Below are 17,434 nucleotides of genomic sequence, written 5' to 3' on the forward strand. Positions count from 1 at the left end.
CTTGAATGGAAAATATTGTCTTAAAAAGGTGTATCTGTACCAAACAGGCATTTAGCTTATTCCTTAAATAATTATAACAGCTATTTACATAGCATTTTTATACAGTAGGCATCGCAAGTAGTCTGGAGCTGACTTAAACCATATGGGAAGTCTACGAAATTTTTAATGCATTTTCTGTGACAGATTTAGCATTCCCAGAGACCCAAGGAACCAGTTTCTAGAGAGGAAACTGAGATACGACCACACTGGTAAAGAGACTCAAGATAATAGTGCACCATTTTTTGAGTGTTTTTTTGAAGCATTCCACTGTATGGTGCAGAAATTGAAGATGAAGGAAGAGTTTTGCAGAAGGTTGAAGAAGTGAGCCAGGAGCTGGCTGGTAGGAATCTCCAGAGAACACAGACCTTTGTACTTACATAAGTGTGGGCAAAGAAGGATGCTAGAAACAGGCCTGGTTGGGCTGAGCTGGGTGAGCCCAAGTCCCCACCCAGGTTGGTAGTGGTCAATGGCCTCATGTTAATCAAGGCAGCATTGTGCTTAGTTAAAAAACAAGTCTGTTACCAACTACTGTCTCCAGCCTCCTGCTGGCTGGCACTCCCCATCTGTGAATTCAGAGACCAGGGAGGGAATTCCCAAGAGCTGCAACCTGCTTCTCTCTCTGTTTTCTGAAAAGATTTGTCAGAGTGGCTAAAATCCCTTTTCTCTGCAAATACGCTCCATGTCCACACCCTCCTTCTGGACCCTAACAACAACCTAAGTCGTCCCTGTCGCCCCCCCCCCCCCCACACACACAGTTCAGCTGATGGAGCTGGAGTTTATTGGCCATGCTTACAGAGGACAGGTAAAAGGTTACTGACAGCATGTCACGTGAACACGAAACAATCAAACTGCAAAATCTTCACTTAACATGGTTAATTGCTTCCTTATCTCCTTGCCCCACTGTCCCCAAGCCTGTATGTTCTAGCACCCCCAACCCCATGCAGACTATTGACAATGAGGCCAAATGCATACAAATGCCTGGGAAGAATGGCTGGAAATCAGGTGAGGGTCCACTGGCATCTCAGACTCCTTCTTCTCTGAAGGAGAGTCAACAATCCACAGGCCCAGTCCTGATGGATTCCTGAAAGCGCCTCTCATAATCATCGTGGTAGCCTGGCTGGAAGGATAGCACCTTAGAGCAGTCATTATTAAAGAAACTGTCGTGGTTCCATGAATAATCATAGTTGAAAATGTATTTTCTATCAATGATTTTTTTCCATTAAGAAAGCAAAATTCTTATTTGTGTTGAAGCTAATAATTGCATGGCAAAAGATGAGCTTCTAAGGGGTCATGCAAAGAAAAATAGGCAATTTTCAGTTTGGAACATGAAAATAGTTTCAATTCCACTCCACGGAGAGTTCCTTGCTTTCTAACTTTGAACTCTTCTCTCTGGCCTTAATCATTTCTCTTCTGCTAATTACCGATATGCTCTAGCCTCTCTTTAGGAGAAAAAGGGACATGGTTGGGACTTCCCAGCAAGCCACAATTACAAGCACCAGGGGGAGTTGAGGGAAGCAAGCACCACGCTAGAGAAGATCGCCTTTGGGCAAAACATTTCGCCTCCTTGCAATGGCGTCCCTAAGAGAAGACATACGGCACGGGAGGCAACTGGGGTGGGTGCGCTGCAGAAAAACTACCAGTGCCCAAGGCTTTATCAATGACACGGGCCAGTCCCCGGGCCCTTTCTGTGCCTCCCTGCGGGATCCCCAAGCTCTCCTCCCCAGCCCCGCCCCCTTTCCCGACCTCCAACTCCGAGTCCATTCAAACCTCGCTGCCTTCGCCCGGCGTTGCCAAGCGTGTTAATTGGGGAAACTCCTCCCCGCCGCGGCTGGCGGGCACCGCCAGAGCAGCCGCGACCTCCTGCCCCGCCTCCGAGCGCAGCAGCCCCAGCTCAGAGCCCCGAGCCAGCCCGGGTAGTGGGCGGGTGGCCCGCGGGTCTCGGGTTGCTGGAGGAGGGCGCCCCGCCACCTGCCGCCCGTCCCCATCCTCCCCGCCCCGCGCGCCGAGAGCGCCCGGGAGCGGACACATCCCGCGTGCGCCCCGCGGAGCCTGGACCGTCGGGGCCGCGGCGCTCGGAGCTGACACTTGTCCCTCCCGGCTCGCCGGATCTGAGGCGCTGCAGCCCGTGGTAGCCTGGGCGCCTGAGCCGGAGGAAAGCCGGGACAGCCGCGCCCGGCAGAGGCTTCGGACCCGCGCCCGGAGCGCCATGGCTGCGAAGCTGCTGCTTCTCCTCTGCCTGTTCTCGGGCTTACACGCTCGGTAAGTGGCTGCCAGGCGTTCCCCCGAGGCCGGCGGGGGCGGGAGGGCGGCGGGGGGCGCTGTCTGCCGGCCGACAGTCCCTGGTGCGCACCGTCCACTGGGTTGCAGGAGATGGATGGTTCAGGCACCTCACCTGTAGGTCTCCCCCAGGACCGGACCCCCTCTCCAGGGCCGCTTCACCCCCTCCGCCACCGGATGTGTGTGGGGTCTGTTCAGGCGATTTTAGGATGTGGTGCTTTTAAGGGAATTTGGAATTCAGAATGATGAGGCAGTGGCCCTATCTTTCTCATCTCTTCCCAGTGCCAGCTATCCAAGGGCTTACTGACACACATGGGTTAACATTCTATATCCATTCCATCATTGAGAAGAAATCCCAAGACCCAGGAATTCTGTTTTCTCAGTCACCCTGTGCTGGAGGGGGCTGGAGCAGGTGGTCAGGAAGAGTCCTGCATCTCCCCCAGCTCCTACACCACATACAAGCACTTCAGACTCTATAAAAGAATCATGTTGCGGTTCACACGGGCGCTTCTTCCTGAAACTGTGGGAAATTACCTCACCGTGAATACCCAAAACCAGCACCAGTCAGCTCACAGAAACTCAGAAGCACTCCAGAGACAGACAAGGGCTCATGAAAAGGGCGGCGGCACTGGAAGGGTTAAAGCCTGTTGCCATAAACACAACCAGAGATGTTGACATGGTTTAATTCCCATCTCCCAGACTGATGCTCTGGCTCCAGCTTGTAGACTACCCTGCACTTGGGAAATCCCTGACTGCATTCCCTACCCTCACCCTAGGAGACAGAGGGCTCCCCGTCCCTTCCAGAGAGCACACTTGTTTGGACGTTTCTCAATTTCCTGAATCAGAAAGCAAATTAGAAAGCCTTCATCCCTGTGGTTCACAGGTCCTGTAGCCCTCACCGGTGTCCATCCTCCTTCACGTGTGTGAAATATCAAATAACTATGAGGTCTCCTCAATAACTCCCCAAAACTGTGAGAGGAGGGCTTCCCAAATGCTTGCTCCATCTAACCAAGGTCCTTACCCTAAGGAAGAAATCCCAGTCCCTATCCCCCAGGACTTACTGAGTTAACACTGGAGACTTGAACACTTAGGAAGGGGAGGCCTCTCCACCAAAGTTTCTTCTTGTCCAAGGAGGCAGCTAGAACGTGCGATGCACAAGTGGGTTTTGAAGGGGCTTGTGTTTGGAGGGACCTTGGTTCAGAGCAGACGCCACCAGAAGCATCAATAAAGCTGTAGTGGCATCAGCAAGTCCCTTCCTCTAGCCAGCACCTCAGAAACCTGGCTTGCAGTCTGGGGTTGGATCATGTGTGTAGATTTATAGATAGTTGCAGTTCTGCAAGAAAAGATGCCAGGTTCTCTCATTGTTCTGTGTATGACCAGGGGGAAGGTGGAGCAGTCTGGGTTCTGCAAACTCCCAAACATGAGACTCTCTTGGGAGTCCTCATCTTCCCTTCCCAGCCAAGGTACATGTATTGATGTTACATGTTCTCTATCAGGGCCTTCAGTCATGGCAATTATAATTGCTCATCAGCTTAAAAGAATCCATTTGGTGCGTATTTTATTGCTGTATGCCTCACTTTAAAGGGTGTTTACTTTTTAATGGGTTTAGTGTCTCTGAGAGGATTCTCTTCAGCATTCAAGATTCTTTGCTGGTACGGATGCTCCCTATGTAGACCTCGACAGGATCCCTTGTGTCTCTGCAATGGGAGAGCCTCCCCCACCCCTGGTATCCATGGCAGAGCTTATTACAGGGGAAAACGTGGTACCTCATTTCAATGTTTGGAACATGCTTACTAATTTCCTAGGTTCAGGGATTCGTTTTAAAGTTGAAAACTCCTTTGGAGGTTGCTCCTGTCATTCTGATGAAGAGAAGGTGTATGAACAGAAGGAAATGTCTGGGGATTGAGCATGCGCTTGCTTTACTTTTAAGGAAAAGCTAATTGCAGCAATGCTGTTTAGGAGGCAGCAATCCAAGCAACAGAGTGCTCAGAAGGTTATATATAACCCATGTAGAATTCTGAAGAGAAAGGAAATCCCATTCCATCCACCTGCTAGTGGGTCCTCTGAGGTGAGACTGGTTTCCTTCAGGGCACAGTAGAGGGGGAGGGTTCATCTCCGGGACTGGGCAAAGCTCAGTGCTGGCAACTGAGGAGCAAGGACCTCCGAAGCACTTTGTACCAGCTCCATAGCTGGGGTTCCACGGAGGAGAGGGAGAGAAGCGTTTGCTTTTCAGGCCCTTAACCCCAACACTCCCTCCTGCCCAGCCTCTCAGGAAGAAGCTTATGCAATGTCAGGTACCTCCTCTGACCACTAGAGGGAGAATGAGACTCCTTATAATACCCGCCCTTGAAGTAGCGGGCTTTTCTGGGACTGTTCAGGGTCTAGGAGTACAGTTAACAGGAGGGCTGAGTGTACTGACTATGCACACGTGACTGATGGGCCAGTGAGGACCGTGGGTAGAGCTGTAGACCCAGTGCCTCTGCAGTGGTGGAGATGGCAGGGCAAGAGGGGCCAGTGGAAGACAAGAAAGGGAGGGCAGGAGAAAGACAGGAATGTAGCAGGGCACCCTGGAGGCCTCATGTCACTTAGAGGAACTATCTACCCAATTTCACAGCCCCCAAGTATCTTTGTCCTGGGATAATTTGTTAGGTCCTAAAGGCAGTGTGTGGCTATCCGCTGTCCAGATGACTCGCGCTTTTTCTTGTTTTGTTTTGCTTTCCTAAGACCATGATATTTTAACATTGCTGATACAGCTTCCGGCTACATAAAATACCTGGACATTTAAAACTCCACCACATTCTTTGTACAAATGCAGTTTCATAGCCAGTGAAGTGCATCTCCCTTATTGGGTGGAGACACCAACTATCTCAAGTTCCTCTTGGTGGTGAACGCACAGCTTCGGTAAAAAGCCACAACAGTTTCGGCGTCTGTGGACGGCTTATTTCAATCCCCTAGCTTGTGAGTTATTCATGAAACAGAATTCACTTCCAGATCGGTTTAGGAGAAGCTTAATTGCAAACGCTATTCCGCGAGACTCATTATCAACATCCCACACTCACGTGGCTCACTGTCCTTTCTCGTCCACACCTTCCTCATTTGCGGCTCTGAGCAGCTGTTGATTGGAGACATAGTCCCGAACACGTCCAGCTGTCTTCTTGTCCTCATTCCCTAGCCAATACCTTGTCATAGCTGTTGACATAGCAGCTGTGTTGAACTGGTCACCTGGGAACGATCAGAAGCATCTGTGGACATTATGTGTAAATAAAGCACCATTACATGTGTGGACTTCACCATCTTCAGATCTCGGTGGCTTCCGGGAGTCCCGAGGGACCCATCTTCAGTAAAGACAAGACAGCAGGGCATAGATTGGGGTTTAGACTGCTTGACCTGCCAGCTGTATCTTCTTAACACATGCAAAGACAAGCTGACTTGTATGGAAACATTTCTATATGCCTCTGAAGATCTCAGTGAAGACGAAGGGCTGAACTTTTAAGTGTTCATACTCTTCACCGACTCCCTGTTAGCTTCAGGAAACCAAGGACATGCACCTTGGTGTGGAGCTCACAATGGACGCCCGTCTGGGATTCACGACAGAACAGAACTGGTCTTATACCCAGTGGGAGCAAATCACTGTGCTTGCGCCCCCTTCCACCCTCTTGTAGAAGAATGCCATCAAGGCACACACACAAAGACGAAGGAGGACAGGGTTTTTTTTCTTAAGATCTTCTAACTTTCAGGGGCATCCCACTTAAGAGAAGTATTGCATCAAGGTTGAAAAATAACTCTTTTCTCCCCAGCCGCAGGTGCTGTGACTGGGTAGGTCTCACTCACTGAGAAAACCTGCTGTTGTCTTAAGGTCTCTCCTCATGAGGAGGAAGAAGTATCTCCTCCTGTAAGCACGTGTCACTCTACAGAAAGGGCTGTGGTGCTTAGCAGAGCTGGGCAGAAGGTCAGAGATGTCCAGGGCTCATTGGGAGCCACTTAAAAGCATAGAGTGTTGAAGACATACTAGAAAATACTTAATTCTGAAAGCCTGCTGAGAAAGAGATGAACCGGTTTGGGTGATCAAGGTGTAAACTGCCAGAGGGTATTCTGTGCTCATCAACGAACACATCTCCTGGCCGTCCCCCTTGCTGAGTGCCAGCAAATTAGGCCACCTCAGAATGCCCACACGATTGTCTCCCAAAGCCCAGCCCGCAGGGAAGGCACAATCAGAGTCAGCTGTTTTCAGGGAGTCTGCTCTGTAAAAGCTCCGCCCTCCCTCCTCAGTCTTGGTGGAACTTAGAAACAGCACCACAGAGTACTCGGAAGTGTGTCTGACTTGGGCAGATGAGTTAGGTGCCTATTTCCTGTTGGTCAGTCTGTCATCAACTTACCCGTTGCCCTGTGTCTAGTTTAACTTGGGCATGGCTGTTCTGCTAACAGCAGTCATGTTCTTCCTGTGGGGTGTTTCCTAATGTGTGTTTTGCTTCCTTAAGTTTTACAGGCAACATGTATGACTAGGCCAGCGAATGGAGGACATTCCGCTCCCTGTAGTAGCACTGAGAATGGACAAGTCTGAGGAATTTTCTGGAAATGTTGCAACTTACGTGTCTCGTTACATTGTAACTGCAGGTCCAGGAGGGTGGAGGAGGATGAAAGTGAAGACTCTCCGTCAAACCAGAAGTGGGTCTTGGCGCCCAGATCCCAGGACACTGACGTGACGCTGATTCTCAACAAATTGCTGAGAGAATATGACAAAAAGCTGCGGCCGGACATTGGAAGTGAGTGCCCGTTTGTTATTCTGATACAAAAGACATTCTGACAGTATGTGAATTTAGAATTTTCATAGTGAATAGTTACAAATGCAGCGTTGCTAACCTAGTGCAATTGGGTCTACAATATTCGTCACAGTTTAAGTGAGTGATAGGAAACCCGAGAGACTGGCCCTGGTCTGCCAGGTGGGGGTCTGTATTTCCCATCATAGCCTTGTGACTTTGTCATCAACTTACCCGTTGCCCTGTGTCTAGTTTAACATGGGCAGGGCTGTTCTGCTAACAGAAGCCGTGTTCTTCCTGTGAGGTGTTTCCTAATGTGTGTTTTGCTTCCTTAAGTTTTACAGGCAACATGTCTGCATAGGCCAGTAGTACCGAGGACATTCCGCTCCCTGTAGTAGCACACTGAGAAATGGACCAGTTTCTCAGTGAGTCCACTGAGCTTGCTGCATGTTTCGTTGTCACCAGTGTGTGTCTTCATGGGAACGGATCCCCTTGCTATTCCCTCTTATCCAGGGTGGTCTGTGAAAGCTTCATTTTGCTTTTTTACTGCTGGAGATGAGCGCTCCTTGCTGGTTGACGCCTGTCAGATCTGCAGCGTGTCTTCATTCTGTCCTCAGGCTCCTTCACGGGGTGGGGTGGTGGTGGAAATATTGATGCAGATTATTGGCTCTTCTTTTAGGAAGTTTCGCGGAACTCTTTTGATGGAGCTGTTGTTGATAGTGCTCATCAGCTCGTAAACTTTCGTGTGACCATTGCCAGAAAATCCCTCCCACTTTCCGAGTCCAGGACTACAGTTTATCTGTATCGGGATCTAAAATTACCTTTGCTCTAACTGGCGTGGGATTTCAAAATATTTGTGGTTCGTGCAGGAGAATTTAAAGGTGTGTACCCACTGTGATACTGGAAAAGCAATGCCAAATTTCCACGTGTCCCTTCTTCTTGTATGCAAAGATGAGAAGTACCACTCTTCTCTAACTGGCATCCAGCTTTAAACATATTTCTTCAGTTGACTGCAGCCAGGATGTCTAGAGATGACAACCAATGCTGGCCTGGATGCAGGAAATAAAACCACTTATTTGCTCTTAGTGTGGGTACAAGCTGGGGCAAGCTCTGTGGAAATCAGTGTGGAGGTGTCTCAAAAAGATGGGGAAACAGATCTACCAAGTGATGCGACTCTACCACTCATAGGTTTCTACCCAAGGACTGGATGTCCTCCTGCCCAGATGACCTGCCCATTTATCCATAGTCATTGGTCCTCTATTCGTGATAGCCAGGGAAGAAAAATAGTCAGGAACTGAAGAATAAAAAAATGCAGTACATTTATACATTGTTCATGTGTTAAAAAGTAAATTTACGAAATTTTTTAGGTAAATAGAGCTTGGAATGTTCATCCTAAGTAATCCAGATTGGAAAGACAAACATCTCATAATGTCTTTCATATGTGGATGGTAGCTTTGACTATTCAGATCAGTGTGTTACATTGGAGTAACTACAGAAGTCAGGGAACTCTAAGTGACCGTGGGGAGGGCAGATTTGAAGAGGAGGGGCTGGAATGCAGGTTTGGGACAAAGGGGACAGGAAAACCATGAGCTAGGAATGGTTAAATGATGTGGAGGATGGGAGGGTAGAGAGGGAGGAGGGAGTATGGGAAGGGTCAGTAACTCTGAGGAGTATAGAAATCTGTTACTAAAGACACTTCGTAAATACACACCAGCACACGCATAAAAGGAAATTAAATGGTTTTACCCTATACCTTGGATGTTGCGTCTCCCCCACACCATAAGCTATTAAATAAAAAGCCTGTCGCCAGACATGGTTATTTCTTTTCTGGTTGTTTCAGCGAGGTCCCATAGATCCTCCTCCAGGCATTTTAAGATACGGACATTGCTCCTGGTTACCCTTCAGAGCTTGGTGGTAAGACAATTGCCGCAGACACCACATACGTCATCCATAGCACACAGAGAACTCAAGGTGACGCACACCAAAAAGCTTCATTCCTACCGGCTAGGATTCACAGAGCTGGAGAGTCCTATGCAGGTTGCCCCGGAAGAAAAGGATGCACACTCTTGACCATATGTGAAGCCCGGGACTGGCCTGGCAAGATATGGCCACTTGTGCACCCGTGGAACAAAGATTATGTAGTAACCAACAACTTTCTGATTGGACTGGAAGCCAGGTTGAAGCTTTTTCAAACCCCAAATTAATTTTAAAACAAGTTGGAGTTCATGCCTGGTGTCTTTAACTGAGCCTAAAGCCCATGACTGGCTATGCCCTTGTGGTGGTTTAAATGGAAGTGGTTCAAACCTATAGGCTCGTATATTTGAGTACTTGGTCTTCAGGTGGTGGTTGTTTGAGGAGGATTAGGAGGTGTGGCTTGTGGAACGTGTATCACTTGGGGCAGGCTTGAAGTTTGAAAGACTCATGCCATATTTGAGTTAGCTCTCTCTGCTTTGTGTTGCTGGCTTCCTCAGTGTGGGCCAGAACAAAGACAAACGTGCAGTTCTGAAAAAGGTCAGTCTAGCCGGTACCTTCCATCGTGGTAACAGACTCTCTGGGTTGAGGACATTTTTTTAGGCAGGAAATGGGTCCGCTCGGCTTCCCACCCAGACCTCTGTAGCCCTTCTGAAAGGTCAGTTATCACTTGCTGTTCATAGAAAGTTTGAGGAAGCCTATTCTCTCTCTCTCTCTCTCTCTCTCTCTCTCTCTCTCTCTCTCTCTCTCTCTCACACACACACACACACACACACACACACACACACACACACAATGCCACAATGCTTGGATGGCAAACAGGAAGGTCTTTTCGGTGCCACAGGCAAGCTACGTTCACACTTCTACAGTTTAAAATAGCTTCCTCCTTATCCATGTGAGTTTTATTTCAGGACCCTCGATGTGTTCCTGAAAGCACCCATGATATCCTGTCCTACAGAGGACCTATAATATCCTGTGATAGGATTTAATTAATAAGGCAGTGTAAGAACTTTACAATAATAACACATAAAATAGCCAAGCGGTAGCAACATACTGTGATACATATTATGTAAACACACTCTCAAAATACCTTTCTGTACTGTGTTCACCTAATTTTCGATGATGGCTGACCGCAGGAAGCTGGAACCATAGAAGGAGGCCATGGGTTAGAGAAGGCTTCCTGCTGAGTACATAAAGAGCTGTGGATTTTTCACAGGAGAAGGGCCCTGTGGTTTTGGATTGAAAGGATTTCACACAAGGCAGGATGCTTCTCTGATTTCACAGTCTGAAGCCCTCCTGTTGCTGTCCCCTGGATCTTGGGGCAGCCCAGTGTCCTGATAAAAGTCCCTGTTCCCCATAGGCTTGTGGGTGCATCTTCCTTTCTCAGCTGAATACTAAGTAGCACTTGACTAGCAAGCTCTAGCAACTTGCTGATACTCAGCTAGAGTAGAGTTAACTGCCTAAGAGCTGTTCTCCTGGGAAGATACTGTGTCTGTGATTTCTTTCCTGGCTCGGAGGGCTTTGCGTTGAAGGCCAGTTTCTCACAAAGATCCGCATTGCTTTTCTGTTGTTATGATTTCTGTTCAAGTTTAGTGCACTTTACCGGTGGTGACCATTGCCCTACCCTGTCACAGTACAGCAAAGGATGCTCAGCTGAGATGCTGCTGACTGGTTTGCTGTTAGCTTAGTGGAGCACTCAGTTGACTTGCTAGCTCACTTCCCCTTTGACATCCCTCTCCCCCAGTTCCTCAGCATGTTTTCTGTGTTCTCTGTACAAATTCATGCAGTGGCCATCTGGAGAACACCGACCTGCCCGTACTACGTTGTGCTGTTACAGATCAAGGAGGAGACAGGTCCCCCAAGCAGCTCTGGAGAGAAGATACAGGCATCCCCACCAAGTTAACTAAACTTTTTGGATTGTAAACTCTTGAAGATTCTACTCTGCTTCTAAGATGAAGTCTAGGACCTAGAGAAATACATGAAAAAAACTATGCCCTTGCCTGCTCGCCTACTTCTCCACTTCCACTGCATTCTGTGTGACGTGTTCAGGGACATTAGCTCACGTGGTTTCCTTGTGTGGCTTCTGCTGTCCTGCTTCCCTGCTTCTACACTAAGCTCAGCTGCTCTTCCTAATCTTACCTCCTGAAGGCACTGTCCTTTAGATCGTGACCCTCCTTTACCTTCCTGCTGGAGGAAGCCAAGAGTCTCTCCCTTGAGTTTTTCATAACATTCATCCTTCAAATGTAGTTGCTGCTTTTCTGAGTGCCTACCTAGGATGGCAGGCTGTGGTGTGACCAGGGCGCCCTCCTGTAGCGTGATTACATGCTTTTTGCAGTTTTTGGTTGAACGTTGGTGTTTTCTGTTTCAAGGACAGTTACACTTCCAAAATACAGGTGCACTGTGCATGTGCGCTCTCTCTCTCTCGCTCTCTCTCTCTCTCTCTCTCTCTCTCTCTCTCTCTCTCTCTTTCTCTCTCTCTCTCCCCCTCTCTCTCCTCCCCTTCCCCACTCCATCCAGCTACAGCACCCAGCACTGTCTATATGCTAAACTCTCCCCGGCGTCATTGTCTGTCATAAAGAGATGGATGTGGATCTGCTTATGCCACAGACTCCCTTCATGACGTTCCACGTCATAAATTGTGATCATTGTATTTATACCTGTAGTTCATAGTGATGCTCTCTGTTAGATCCTAAATTATAGATGAATCTGTTGTAGTCTCTTGGCAATCATCTATCATTTTAAATAAAGCTAAAGCCATGTCCTCCATCCATCCAGGGCCACATAGGATACCATTGTCTGAGGAGTAGATCTTGTCCTATGAGACGGGAAAGGCTACACAGGAGGATAAACTTTCTAACAGTGTAATTGTGGAAAAGAAGGTAATGACTGAGATAAACTCGTGGTGGGGATCTTAAGGTGTTTAACCACATCTCAGAGTATAGATCATTAGAGGAGAAATTGGAGAGCAAATGCCATTATAGTAATGTGGGAAAAAATGAAGTTATGTATTGTTATACATAACTCTGTGTGATGACAGAGGCAATGGGTAGAAATGACCACAGGCCCATTTCACGTAGATCTTCTCTTGGGTCGGTCAGTGGAGAGACAGTTCACTGCTGAGTTCCTCTTCTGCGGGCTCTAGCTTCTCTGAAGCATGTTTCCTCAAATGTGCTGTAACTTCTAAATGTGTGTGGAAGGCAGTCGGGTCATGATGGAAAAGTAGGATGTGTTATTGTAGTGACCCAGGGAACATGACAGGCACACCCGTGTTCCCGCTGGATGCCCTGCGTGTGCCAACAGTTTTCACATATGCCCTTTTTAAGGGTCCATATTCATTACATCTCTTTACCCAAATGTTGATAAGTTCTCGTGTTGAAAACATTGAAGTTCCATTTCGTGCGCCTTTGAAGTATACAGCACAGCACTGAGGTCTGTGTTCATGAACGTGGGCGGCGACCCAGCAGCTTCTGACTGCCTCCGACTTAGCGCCTGATGGCCACTCCCCCATCTGCTCACCCCCCCCCCCCGCCCAGCCTCTGCTAGCCACCATTTTGCTCTCAGTTAAGATTACGTTTTTAGATCCCCTAGATGACCTGTGATTTTTAAGAAATTCTTTTCACGTGGCTCTTTCAGTCCTCCAGTGAGCATTGCTAAGAATGCTGGAGCTCTGAGATGGATGTCTGAGACCCATTGGCCACAGAGGTGAGCTCTCAGCAAAAAGAGTGGTTAGCACTAGGAAGCAGAGAGCATCCCTGGCTCTTTTCTTTTGCTGGTCCTGTCTGCCACGTTCCGCCATGCTATGTTGAGAACTTCAGATGGGAACACGCCGTTTGAGAGAGTGTGCCGTGTGTAAGGATGGCGTCACAAAGATCTCAATGATTATGAACTTCAAGTATTGATAATAGAGGGAGACCACTGTCCATCACCGTTGTCATGGTCATATCTGAAGAAAAATAGGAGAGACTGGACGTGTGGGGCAGGAGTAGAGTCTTTGCCCAAAGTACGCTGCCCTGGGTTTGACCTTCAGGCCAAAAATTAACAAAGAAGTTAATAGGGGGGGAGACACTGTTTGAGTCTCAAGTAATGAAGAACAAATATCAGGCTGTCCTTCCAGTTGCCAAGGAAGAGGAAGTTGGAAGTTAGGTCCCTCGGCCCACTGTGCACTGTTCGTGCATAGCCTAATGTCTCCCGGAAGTTGCATGACTAAGGTCAACCAGAGTTTCGTGTTTTAAATCCTGCCAACCTGACCTGGGCGCAGCTAGGCTAGACTCTTCCTCTGCTCCACAGCCTACTGTACAGACGGCCATGCCGTCACTTCCCAGCAATTACTGTGCACCCAGAGCATGATGTAAATGTATTCACTCCAGTCTCAGAACAGATGTAGGAGGAGAGGAAACAGACATTCTTAATTGCCGTGCCTGAAGTGAGAGAGCTATTACTGTGGAGTTAGTTAACTGCCTCTCCCACAAATTTTAATTCAAATGCATAAGGGAGGTGGAGAACAAACGTGGTGGAGAAATTATACCTGTCATCTCCTGAGAGACTAATTAGACACACCTCAGAGCTGCCAGGTAAAGTCCCCCCGTGTTTTGTAGCAGATTACCCCTCTGGAGGAGTCTTCCTGTTTGGGGAAAATGGCTCTTGACTCGTTCCTGAGCAGTTAGGACCCACGCCCATCCTCTCTCTTGGTTTACACGGCCTCTGTGTAAGGCAGGCTTCATGAGTGTCACCCAGAAGTTCAGCTAAATCATAATTTGAGCGAGGATGTATACTTCTCTTATTGGAAATGTGTAGTGAAGTTTTATTGTATAAGCAATTTAGTGTTTCTTAAAAGTATGATTTGGTAAATTACATATATATATATATATATATGTATATATATATATTCCTAAATATAATCTTGCGTTCCTAAATGTAATCCTAAATATAAATGCCTGGACCTCATTTGAATAATCAGTTCAGTTCATAGAATAAAAGCGATTTGTTTCTTATGTTTATTCATTACTGCTTGAGGAACGGAGCGAAGTAGCTGCATCTGGATTAGTGTGTATGAGTGAGAAGGACTCCCGTCTTGGATGCTGGGCCTTACTGTTGCTCCCCAACAGACAACTTGGGGAGACCCCTGTAGGCTTCTGTCTCTAAGTGGCATAATGAAGTCTGCGACCAAGAGTATAGGTAATCACTGGCCTCTGCCAGCCGACACAAAGTGGCAGGTGTCGCACAATCCACCCTGCCCAGACCCACACTGTTGTGGCTTCCCTTTCAGCATGGTTTCTGAGAGCCAGGAGAGAGTCCTCAGGCAGCTGCTGCAGCTGATCGCTTTGTCCTGTCACCAGGTCTCTGCTTTGGTCTGCAGGCCTCATCACTGTGGAGCCAACATCTGGTTCGTGGTACCTTGCAGATCCTCTTGCTGCAAGATGGTACCCTTGGGCGTGGGCAGGGATCCCTACTGCCACATGTGAGGAGATGCTCGTTAGACACAGAGTTAGTCCAACCGCCCACAGCTGGGCATTGCAACAGGACTGCCTCGATATTGTTTCAGAATACAAAAACCAGGGCTGGAACCTGACATGGTGGAATGGGTGTTACCCCAGTTTTCCAGCTCACCATTCTTACGGTATTGCCCCTCTAATGTTTACTTTTGGGTTTTTTCTTCTAGTTTATTAGGAGGGAGGTTGACGTTATAAACTCCATTTCTTTTCTTTTTTTATATTTATTTATTTATTATGTATACAATATTCTGTCTGTGTGTATGCCTGCAGGCCAGAAGAGGGCAACAGACCCCATTACAATGGTTTTGAGCCACCATGTGGTTGCTGGGAATTGAACTCAGGACCTTTGGAAGAACAGTCTATGCTCTTAACCTCTGAACCATCTCTCCAGCCCTTCATCTCTTTTCGAATCTAGAGTCCAGCCTCACAGTTTCTCCTGAGTTTCCCGCTATCAGGACTCCTTATATTTTCCCTCATATTTCTGTGTTTCATCCGCTAGAGACAAAGTCCTTTCTATTTCGTTTCATTTTTGACTCTTGACTATTTGGATGTGTTCCCTCTATTTCCTAAATATTCGAGGTGACTCAAGGCATCTTTCTGTTTTTGATTTCTAACTTCGTTGCGCCATGGTCAAAGACCACACTTTTAACAACTGCAGTCCTGTGAAGTTTAGTGAGGTTTGTGTCATGGCATGAATGGCCTGTCTTGGTGTGCCATCCGAAAGAAAGCAGGGTCTGCTGTTATCTCAAGTGTTCCCTAGACGAGAGCAATGCGAGTGTGGGTTAGGTGGAGATTCTACACAGCTGGAGCTGTGTACCCCTGATGCAATCCTGCCCATGTGAGCGCTGGGAAAGGAAGAGGCTGATGCTGGTCACTGATACTTAGAGGAAGCAGCTCCCATCCATCTTGAGCTTCCAGCTCTCAGGCTGCTCCTGCCTTACTGGGTGACCTTCTGTGCTTTGAAGAGTTGGGGGTGGAGACAGTGCTTCTTGGAATGCTCCTGCTGAAGATGACTAAGAGGATTCAGGGCAAGGCACTTAGTTCAAAGCCTGGCATTGATGAGGTGATGGGTTAATAGCTGTTGGTCATTACAGGAGGCCAGCGAGGGCTTGCTTCTGTCTCACTACACATGTGTGATGCTTGGGTTCCATCCCCATTACTAAGGTAAATAAATAAATAGAGACATGGACAGATGGTTGAAATAGACAAGTATACGGAAATAAAATGAAAGAAAAAAAAAGTCTGTTACCAAGACCAAAACGGTGTCTCACAGAACCTTTATCTGGTGCTACGGTTGGTTGGCTTTCTCAGTGTTGTTCCTGCTGTGATCATGGTAACTGTGATGCATGTAAGGTTTTTGCTGCTGTGTATTATTTTTATGAAATAACAAGAACGATAAGCTTCACTATTTTCATGCATGTGCAGTGCGCTTCCATCTTATCCCTCTCCTTCACGCCCCATTCCCTTCCCGCCTCCTGCTGGCACTCCCTTCCCAAGACACTCCTTTTTCCTGTCGTTCATACATATAGTTGTATAGTCTTCCCACATGGTAGGGAAAACACGGCTTCTGTGCTTCTTGTCCTTCTGACTGTCCTGGTTTTAATGAACGAACTCACAGAGTCTCAGACATTTAAACACTTGATTCCCTGTGGGTGGTGCCCTCTGGGGAGCCTTTGGAGGTACAGCCTTGCTGGAGGAAGGATGTCGCTGGGGACAGGCTCTGGGGTTTCAGAACCCTGCTTCCTGCTTGTGGTTGAGGATGTGAGCGCTCAGCTTGATGCTCCATTTATCACTTGTAATTGCTGTACCATTTCCCCACTACGATGGTGACGGACATCTGTCCTCCTGGAACAGGAAGCCCCAAATAAACCATCCCTTCTATAGGTTGCTTTGATCATGGCGTTTTGTCAAAGCAATCGAAAAGTAACTAAAACATAAAGTCTGGTCTTTTGCACTTAACACGCTCTATGGTTTTGTCTATTTCCTTGCAAAGGACATAGATTTATTTACAGATGAAAAAAAAAACTTTTGTGTAGATACCCTGTGTTTTTTTTTTCTCCGTATATTTATCGATGGGCAACCAGGACGAGCCCATTTCTTTCTACCGTGAATACGGCGGCAGGAAACCCAGACGGACAGGTATATATGTGGTAGAATATTTTTGGGTCCTTTGGGTGGGCACCCAGGACTGGCATAGCTAGATCAAACCTGTATCCCTTAGCTAGTTTTTCAGCAGCCTCCATACTGATTTCCACGGTAACTGCTAATTTACTCCACCAGTAGTGGGTAAGAATCCAATTTCTTCCTCCCAGATGACGATCCCCAGGGTCGGCATTACTCTCTGAGAGTGCTTTCTTCTGAGTTCCTTAATTTGTTTCATCAAATCTTCCTGATATCTGCAAGGTGCCTGGCCCTGCTGTGTGGTCTGTGGCCCACACCACAATCCTGGTTGTCCTGGACTATATGTTCGACAAGGAGCAGACCGAGCAGAGAAGTGGGGGGTACGTTGTTCATCGCTGTAAGGAAGGAAACTAAAATCCGACAGTGTGTGTGTGTGTGTGTGTGTGATTTAGAGTAAGACTTGGGTGCAGTGGCCCAGGAGATGTCTTGATACCGTTCTCCCAGGAAGTCAGTGGAAACCAGAGTCTGATAGCAGCCTTTCCTCCCTGGCCTCAGCCTTCAGTCTGCCTAAAATTTAGCCTATAAAGTATGTTCCATTTGTTCATTCCCCTGCGGTTGTCCGGTCTTTGTTCATGTCTACGGCCGCCTCTGCCCCAGTTAGCAGCTTTGAGATCCCGACTCTAAGGTCCTTCCTTGGGAAAGCCTTTCCCCAGCTACAGGAGAGGCTGGGTGTACTTTATCCTTCCTCCTGCCGCGTTCATCACACGCTGCTTGATC

General features: G+C 47.8%; 1 protein-coding gene across 1 annotated transcript in view; it reads left to right on the forward strand.

Moving 5' to 3' along the window:
- Positions 1–1,857: 1,857 nt before the first annotated feature.
- Positions 1,858–17,434, forward strand: part of Gabrg3 (gamma-aminobutyric acid type A receptor subunit gamma3) — a 490,885-nt gene continuing 475,308 nt past the window's right edge. The window contains exons 1-2 of the mRNA XM_075952432.1: positions 1,858–2,298; positions 6,931–7,079. Coding sequence (XP_075808547.1) covers positions 2,246–2,298; positions 6,931–7,079 — 202 coding nt within the window. The 5' untranslated portion in view covers positions 1,858–2,245. The remainder of the gene's footprint in view (positions 2,299–6,930; positions 7,080–17,434) is intronic.

The sequence above is a fragment of the Microtus pennsylvanicus genome, chromosome 18 (genome assembly GCF_037038515.1).
Source record: "Microtus pennsylvanicus isolate mMicPen1 chromosome 18, mMicPen1.hap1, whole genome shotgun sequence".
NCBI lineage: Eukaryota > Metazoa > Chordata > Mammalia > Rodentia > Cricetidae > Microtus > Microtus pennsylvanicus.